At 38.9% G+C, this 9,315-nt stretch overlaps 1 protein-coding gene across 3 annotated transcripts; it reads right to left on the bottom strand.

The window, feature by feature from the left end:
- Positions 1-333: 333 nt before the first annotated feature.
- Positions 334-9,252, bottom strand: TEX38 (testis expressed 38). 3 transcript variants are annotated; one of them, XM_087889707.1, is made up of 5 exons: positions 8,828-9,252; positions 8,296-8,363; positions 5,517-5,632; positions 3,637-3,780; positions 334-903 (listed from the first exon to the last, which is right to left on the bottom strand). In XM_087889707.1, the coding sequence occupies exons 3-5, from the start codon at positions 5,533-5,535 to the stop codon at positions 407-409; spliced, it is 660 nt and encodes a 219-aa protein (XP_087745833.1). In that variant the 5' UTR covers positions 5,536-5,632; positions 8,296-8,363; positions 8,828-9,252; the 3' UTR covers positions 334-406. The 3 variants fall into 3 exon arrangements, with proteins under 3 accessions (XP_087745833.1, XP_087745835.1, XP_087745834.1); XM_087889709.1 differs by lacking the exon at positions 3,637-3,780; XM_087889708.1 differs by lacking the exons at positions 3,637-3,780; positions 5,517-5,632; positions 8,296-8,363; positions 8,828-9,252 and adding an exon at positions 1,056-1,118.
- Between the last annotated feature and the right edge of the window lie 63 nt (positions 9,253-9,315).

Here is a 9,315-nt window from a genome sequence, read left to right as displayed (position 1 = left end):
GACACTTGGGACTAAACAACGTCTGCTGGTTTTAATTATAAAGACTTCCATACCATTTGCCTTTTGATATATCTGGATATTGCTCCTATATATTAAAAGGTAATTTGTTACTGAAGTTAAAAATAGAAATATGGCCGTGTAATATTCAGCTCTTTGGGCAATTGGGATGAAATGCAGATTTAGAAATCTTGGAAGAAACATATACTTCAGTTTCATGATATATGAAAGGATTCTGAACACAATTTAATTTCTAAAGAAATTAATTTCTTTCTACACTAGCTGTTGAAGGCAGATTGTCTTCCCAATATTAAAATGCTTGAATGAAAATGGAAATAGTTTGAAATTGATCTTTAATTGAGTTCTAACCGAGACCACTTAAGAATATTCCCATCCGTGACATGGACTGTTAAGCAGAAATCCTGCTACCAATACTGTATGGATCGTTTTTCAAGATGGTTGGTTTTAGAGGTGAGCTGAATGGTGAACTTTCTGTTGGAATGGCAGAGCAAGGGTAAGAAGCTGAATGCGCAAGCAGCGGTGGCAAGTGAGAGAGTGCACAAACACACGCAACTTCTTGAAATATCGGTTTGTATGGAGCTGAATCGGGAAATGGAGGGGTAGAATTGTCATTGCTCTCCACAATATTCTCACTGGGCAAGTGCAGGCTTTGTGGCTCTGGGATGTGATCGGGATTGCAGATGGCTGCATTTGTTCTAGGCTGGGCTTCCTCATCAGCCCCGTGAGCCAATGCATGTTGAAAATAAGACTCTGCTTTCAATTGTTTCATCCAGACTTTTGCACGGCGCTTCTGAAGGATTTGTTTTCGCCATTGAAGGAGCAGCATACATGTGAACACCAAGATGTAGCAAAAAGCTAGGCTTCCAAAATACACGGGCAGCAAACCTGTAAATAGGTCATAAAGTAAAATTCAGAAGAGAATTTGGTTACATATGTCATTTGAATGTTACTATTACCGCAGGAAGTTGTGAAACGCTTTCAAATTGTCCAAAAAAAAAAAAAAACATCCCCAAAACATCAGTAGAATACTGCTTTACGTTTTAAGTTGGAAAGAGTTAGCATGTTAAAACGATCAGGTTCCCCCTCTGTCTCTTCTATAAACATTTTCATCAAGGGAAGAATTTGATAGGGAGGCTGGATAGCTTGGAATTAAAAGGATTCAAGCTTTGCAATTTGTAAGAATAGTTTAAAGCTGTCTTATACAGTAGCTTTTAGATATTTTTTTAGCATGTAGTTCTATATTCCAAATCTTACAGTTCAGATACAATGGTAACATAATATTTAATAAAAAAGTTGTCTTCTAAAGAATCTATAAATAAAATTTTCTAAATTCTTAGAAAAGAATCTATATCTAAAATTAAATAATTTTAAAAATAATTATTCTACCAATTTGAGAACTGAAGATTTAAAATAGCAGAATTCTACCAAAATAATTAAGTCTATAGCCAGCAAAGGTTTAATACCCTAAGTAAAAAAAAAAGAAAGAAATTTGGAGCTGGATTAGTGCCATGGAAAAGGACTTGTTCTACATTTGGTTCGGGGGGGGGGGGAGAAATTGTCCCCCTCAGAACAGGCTCGCAATTTGGGTGTCCTCCTAGACTCAGCTAAGATTAGAGCAACATCTGTCAGCTGTGGCTAGGGGGACCTTTGCACAGGTTCGCCTGGTGCACCAATTGCGACCCTACTTGGATAGGGAGGCTCTCCTCACAGTCACTCATGCCCTTGTCACCTCATGGTTAGATTATTGCAACACGCTCTACATGGGGCTACCCTTGAAAAGTGTTCGGAGACTACAGTTGGTCCAGAATGCAGCCGCGCGAGCTATCGGTGCACCTAGATACACCCACATTACACCAATTCTCTGCAAGCTGCACTGGCTCCCTATTGGTCTCCGGGCACAATTCAAGGTGTTGGTTATTACCTTTAAAGCCCTACATGGCTCAGGGCCAGGTTATCTTCGAGATCGCCTTCTACCACATAGAAGCTAAACAATGCCGGCTGGCGGGCCCGTGGGGGAGGGCCTTCTCTGTGGCTGCCCCAGCTCTCTGGAACCAGTTACTTCCTGAGGTCCGGACCACCTCCACCCTATTGGCCTTCCGAAAAGCGGTGAAGACCTGGCTTTTCTGGCAGGCCTGGGGCCGTTGATCTCGCTGTTGCGATCTTGTGAGATCTGGCCATGAATGGTGTGAATGGGTTTTAATGTTTTAATTTTTAAATGTTTTTATAATGGTTTTCTAAATGCATTGTAAGCCGCCCTGAGTCTCCAGAGAAAGGCGGCATATAAATTGAAATAATAATAATAATAATAATAATAATAATAATAATAATAATAATAATAATAATAATAATAATAATTTCCTTCCTATCAGCAAGGCTATCTACAAAGATACTTGTATAGATACACTGTACATTAAGTGCTGAGGATTTTACAGGTAAAAATTGCCTGAATGTCTCAGAAATAAACCAATGTTAGAGGAATTGTACAAGTGAGTGCTCACGGTGCACCCTTGGAAACAATCTGGTTGCCCTATTTTATATTAACTATACCCAATCACACATCAAGGCAGCTTTATGTGATGTGCATTGTGGTTATCTGAACCAAAGGTAACCATGGATTATTGGCTGAGCTGCCTTTATATCAGGAAGTAATAGGTTCTTGCTCCAGCCAAAGATTGTTGAATTGGTGGGGAGGTTTCCCCAAGGGTTCGAATTTCCTGGCTGGGAGTGCGTCAGCGGCGTAACGAAAGAACTTGAGATCGAAGCGAGCTGCGTGAAAGCGAGGTTTTTTTATTTCGTTTCAGGAAGACGGGTCTGGCAATGGTGTGGACCAGCGTTCCTGGGTGAGCTGACCCCGACATAGTAAGTGTACAATCTTTATACTATTTTCCCCTTTTGAAGATCTTTGTCTTCTATTGGCTATTGTGCATTTTTCCTTTTTGTGTGTGCATTTATTAATGGTTCTAATCCTATCTTGTGCTGTTATGCCCCTACAGGTATTTTCCTTGGGTGGGGATGAACTTTGGTATTTTAATTATGTGTCTAATGTGTCAGTTCCTGATTAATTTTTTGCCCTGAGCTAATCAGTACTTTGTTATCTCCTTGACCTTCTATTGTCTGAGCATCTAAATAGTTCTTCCTGCATGTCCTGGTTCTTTATTTTTTTTGTTTGTTTGTTTGTTTTGGTATTCTGTAGCTTGTTCTTAATAGTCCTGATACTCTTGTGATTATATTTAGGAGGTTCTTTTAAAATGCATATAGAGTTTCTATTCCTTTGGCCTGATTTAATTATGAGTCAGTATCTGTATAATCATCATAATGGTTTCTGGTTTGGTTCTTCTGACACAGCACTGCCTTGGTGAAGTTCCCTTCCTACAATCTATCATTTAAAAAAAAATTAGGAATCTAGATGTTCCTCTTCCCTTCCTACACTCGCTTGGTCTGTGTCAGAGTATATTTGGTATTTGTGATCGATTTGGATCATCATAAGAGCTTCTTGGTGTTTTCTGGCATCTGGCTGGGAGAGGGTGGGTCGGCAGATCTTTAAGCAGCTGAAGCAAGGGGGAATGCAATGGCAGAGACAACACATGAGGGCTCCTAGCACACAGATAGTGACTATACCTGCTAGGAGAATTTTGAGCCAGTGGAAGTCTGGTAGCCATGAGAAGAGCCAGGAAAAGTCTAGGGATGATTGGTTATGGCCAATGTTCTGTGCCAGCTCTTTCAGGTGATGGATGTCTGTATTCACAATTTCTGAGCTTTGTTCTAGGTCAAAACAGCATAACCCTTTAAATTCTTCACAGCCATGGTTGTGTCTTAATAATAGGTAATCTATTGCTGCTCGATTCTCAAGGGTGGCCTCTCTGACCTGTTTCAGTTCCCTGTTTAGGGCATCCAAGACATGGGAGGTTGAATTTAAACCTTTGGCTACGGTACATGCCAGACTATTCACATTTCTGGAGTTTCGCACCGCTAGTCCTGGCACTCCCACTAGTGATATGGCCAATGAAACGTATACTGCTTCTGTGAGCAGGGACACTTGGGAGTCACAGTCTGAGTCTAGAGAGTGAAAAGCCCTTTTGCATCATCTGTGTAGGGAGGGCATTAACATGGTTAATTTTCCTAGAGTGCAATGTCCCCCTGTGGAGTTGGCGGGTAGGTACGAATAGGCTTGTAGTCCGCACAATATGAACCAGCCATGAGGTAACCTTAAATAGCTATAAGAGAAGGGAATGGGTTCTGTGTGATTGCATCTTAGTTCTGTGTTATTTAGATTGATGCAATCTCCATCCTCTCGTTTTTGGCATCCGTTAATTTTAAAGCACCAGAACGAGGGGGTAATGGTGGCTATGTGGAAGGGTGTACATGTCTAGGTCTTTTGTTGTGGAGATGTTTCCCCAGTCATAAATGGTTGAATATGATGGTGTGATGGGGAAATGTCTAAGCCTAGTGTGGTTGAGTACGGCTTGAGGTCTTACTGCTAGTCCCATTAAACATGTCTTGAGGATGTCTTTTACCGATTTACCCCCGGCTAAACAAAAATCAGTGGTGTTGAGTACTTCCTTTGCCAGATACTCCCAGATGTTTCCTTTTTCTGAGATGAGATTTGGTTCCAGGAACACTGTTATATCTGAGTTACACTTAACAATATACAATACAGATTACATATGCTTACAACCAGTGGTGGGTTTCAAAAATGTTTACTGCCGGTTCTGTGGGTGTGGCTTGGTGGGCATGGCATGGCTTGGTGGGCGCGGCAAGGGAGGGATACTGTAAAATCTCCATTCCTACCCCACTCCAGGGGAAGGATACTGTAAAATGTCCATTCCCTCCCCAATCCAGGGGAAGGTTACTGCAAAATCCCCATTTCCTCCCGATCAGCTGGGATTTGGAAGGCAGAAAATAGATGGGGGTGGGGCCAGTCAGAATTTTTGCTTGGGTTCTCCGAACTACTCAAAATTTCTGCTACCAGTTCTCCAGAACGGGTCAGAACCTGCTGAAACCCACCTCTGCTTACAACAGGTTTCTTTCCTTCCATTGCGTAGATCCCTCACCTCCCACTTTTTTTTTTTTTGCGTGAAAGGGATAGAGCGCACAGGGGAGGGGCAATAAAAAAATTGTCAGATCTAGGCCAAAATAACCATCTCCAAAGGGAGCAGCTCCTAAGTCATCTAAAGAAAAATATCCTTTGCCCAAAGCCAGTCCAAAACCAACTTATCTTTTGACCAATGACTCTGAATGCATGTATTTTAGTAAAAAATATACCGTATGTTGTTTATTTGATTTTGGCTAAGTATGTTCTGCAGACCAAATCATCGTAATTATAGTTGTAGTTTGTAAACTGTGTTTTAATCTGTTTGAACCACTGAGCTTTAATTAAGAGACTAGAATTAAAACAGATAAGGCACAGCATTGTATGTACACTGTGTCAATTGCTTGCTGCTGGGTCATTCACCTAGCTTTCCAGTAATAAAACTCAGAGAAGACACTGGGCTACTTACCACTAGGGATAATCATCATTTACTGTAAGTTTGGATTTTATCATGGCTTTATGTGAAGAAGATGAAGCTGCTCTCTTTCCAGGAGGAGAAAACCAAATGAGTAGTTGAAATTAATTCTAATGGAAAGGAACAGAAGAGAAAGTCAGATTCCAAAGCTTATGATGAGACAATGGTCACCAGGAGACCATACTGAGGGCCCAAGAATATACATTCTACTCTCACACCCAGTTGAAATCTCTACTTTCCTGGAATATAGGTGAAAGGACTTTTAAGTCAATAAAACAATACTATAGAGGAAAGGAAAGACTTTCTAGAAACCTTTGCCTTCCTTTTCAAGATAAGGAAATGCTTGATTGCCCATACTTCTCTTATGCAATCCAAAAAGCTACAGGCTGACTTATCTCTGTGTGTGTTTTATTTTTTTCTTTGAGAAAGAGCTGTTTGTGGTGCCTTTCTCCAAACTGTGATCTATAGAAATATTAACCCCTTTAACTGGAAATTCTGGTAGTTGACTATAAGACTTCCCAAACAGGCCAGATGATTATTTTAGGTCAGGGATCTATAACCTTTTGGTGCTAAGGGCATATCTAGAATTTAGAGAACAGGTTTGAGGGCATATATGGAATTTAGTGAACCTTTGCAAAAAAAAAAAAAAACTGCTGGGGAGGATTTATCATTCAAAAGCTAACTATCAGGACATAAATGTCTATGGAGATTGTCAGTCATCTAGGTCATAGTTATCTCAAATATGCTTTTTCTCCCCACAAAAGCCAGCAGGACTGTTTTTTCAGGAGGAAGATGAAGATGTTTGCTTCTCATCCAAGAATTTCATCGGTTGTGACTGGATGATGGGGGTGATGCATGTATCTATCCTTCTATCCCCCCACCAGCCAGTCACAACTGATGAAGCTTCTTGGATGAGAAGTGAAACATCATCTTCCTCAAAACACAATCCAGTTGCCTTTTGGGGGGAAAAAGTACCTTTGAAACATTGGGACATACTGTAACTATTTACAAAATGTCTGCTATCTGAATCCCTCATAGGATGCCTACCTTTATTCTTTTTTGTGAGTAAATAGGCATATTTCTGAACAAAGCATTTTTATATCTCTAAAAAAGGTTACGAGAGCCACGTGGTGCTCAGGGGCATATTTTGAAAAGAAGATGATGAGTTTATTTTGCAGCACATGAGCTTCACCTGTTAAAAGAATAGTTGAAGAATGCATTTTTTTTCAGGCAGAGCAGAGTTTCTAGACCTTACATTTCGATTGTGAATTAGGAAAAAAAAAAAAACAATTTGTAAGTTACAATCCCTCTCCTCTATCCACCTGACAGAAATTTATAATCTTCTAGGAGTTCAGTTGAGAAGATGGACAGGAGACATAAGAATAGTAGTACTATGCAAAAAACAGACAATCTGTTATAATTATTTATTTTTGATAATGTATTATTCCAATGGATGGAAGTGAAGCAATTATATGTGGCCTGAAAGATGCCCTCTGCAGGTGCTCTTACATTTCTTGTATTTGTCAAGTGCTTGTATATGGGCCTGCATGAACATATCCACACAGGCGTACACGCATACACATAGTAACAGAATATAATTGCTGTGTTGACTATTTATTATTCTTTGGTTGGAAACAAGCAGAAGAGGCCTTCATCCTGCAGTGGATAGACAATGGCTAAGATGATGATGATGATGATGATGATGATGATGATGATGATGATGATACAAGTATTTGAGGTAGAGCAATCAGTAATCAAAAATCTCTGCACTCTGTCCATCAAAGCAACTGCTATGGAAAATATGAATTTGGCAACACAGCAAATATGTTTGTGAGAGCAATTTCTCAAGGAAGCAAATTAAGCAGGACAGCAACTAATGGTATGTTTATCATGTTGTAACGCACAACCAGAGATTTCAATTAACAGTTTTAATTAAAATGTTGTATATCTATAGTACTGTGCATATAACAAAGACAGATGCTCTTATTACTAATGTAGTTGCAACTTTTTTATCATGAAAGATTGGAAAAGCAACATGATTTTATATTTCTGTTCTGGTTTCTAACAAAAAAAATTAAGCTGACAGCTATAAAAATTCCCTACTTTAAATTCTGTGAGTGAAAATAAAAATATTAACTTTTGTGTCAGGTAAAACTCCTTTCATACTGTGCAGAGAATCATGGAAAGGCCCTTGGCAAATACAAGAAGTAAAAGTTTGGATTAAATACTTGTAAAGCAAGAGGAGGAAAAAAACCATATTTTTTTTTTTTACAGATGGAAAACAAAAAGTTTCCACAAAAACTTTTTAACTTGAATGAGATGCACCACCCAGTGTCCAATTTGTAGTGCAACCAGTTTCTAACTGATAACTCCAGAGAACACTTTTATTATCCAAAGTTACAAACGTTTCAATATTTATGCTGCCAGGGTTGTGTAATTTAAATAATTTTGTGGTTTTTGTTATCAGAAATATGAGTACTTTCTCAACACAAAATTTACTACAAGGAATATTCAAGTGCCTTCTCAGATTCCAGTAGTAGACAGGATGCTGAAGTTCTCAAATTTTGCCATAACAGCAGTTATATTCTTTGATTATCCCTTTGATGAAATCTGGCTGTGTTTCTGTACATTTCTCTCTGTACAACTACTCCATAAAACTTATAGAAAACCAAAACAACAACATGGAAGGCTTTTTATGAAACTGAAAGTTCTGACGAAAACAACCAACTCAGTTTCAGAAACATATTCACTCTATGATAATTGCATTGCTTACCAGGAAAATGAATACACATTTCAATTATTGCAATTATAATAGTATGTTGACCTTGGTAGATAAGATCCCTGTTTGGGAAGAAGCAGCAAATTACAGTGTCAGTGAAACGTAATTATTTTATGAACTGGTATGTACAATGAAATATTCTGTGTAGCGCAGGATAACAGACAGCAAAAAAGGGGAAAGCTCTCAGCAGCTGAATGATGGTTAGAAATTTTAAAATAGGGCTATTACTTTCAAAACATTTTTCTTCTAATACAATTTGCCAGGCGTCTACAGAGCAAATTCAGCTTTGTTTTCTCATGATGCCTGGACAGGTAATTGGAATTGGCAACTCTAAAACATAATCAAGGTCAACTGTATTCACAGATGTGCTATTCTACAATATTCTCTTTATAAATTTAAGAATAGTCTTTACATATCTTTCTACAAGAAAATAGTCATCTGACTAGTGCAAAGTAGTTCTCTACTATTTTGTAATGTTTGACGGGAGCAATTCTATTCTCAAATAAAAGTAAAAACTGACAATCACCTGTGGTAGTTCTTGTTTTGCATTTTTTTTTTGTTCAGAACTCTGGAGAAATTGAACTATGTGTTAATATTCATAAGTTTGTAAGGTTAATTTGCCCCCACTTTTACACTTGGAAATCAAGCACCCAATCGTTTCAAAAATGAACAGCCCAAGAGAGGCAGTTTGGTATAGCGGTTAAGAGATACAGGCTAGAAACCGGGAGACCATGAGTTCTAGTCCTGTCTTTAAGATGCAAAGCCATCTGGGTGATTTGGCCAGCCACTCTCTCTCAGCCCTAAGTAGGAAGCAACAGCAAACCACTTCCAAAAAAACCTTTCCAAGTAGAGGGACTTAGCCAGGAATTAAAAAGGCATAATAAGTTTAACAGAGATCAACCATGTTCAACGGGGGTTTAGTCCTAAAGTCCCAAATATCGTCTGAACGGGTGTAGACCTAGTATAGCCTCATTGGAGACGCTCTCTTTAATGGGCTCGCTCTGCGGTTTGTTA

The sequence above is a fragment of the Pantherophis guttatus genome, chromosome 3, assembly GCF_059756535.1.
Source record: "Pantherophis guttatus breed Tessera chromosome 3, ASM5975653v1, whole genome shotgun sequence".
Lineage (NCBI taxonomy): Eukaryota > Metazoa > Chordata > Lepidosauria > Squamata > Colubridae > Pantherophis > Pantherophis guttatus.
The sequence above is the reverse complement of the archived record's forward strand: the minus strand, read 5'-3'. Positions and strand labels throughout refer to the sequence as shown.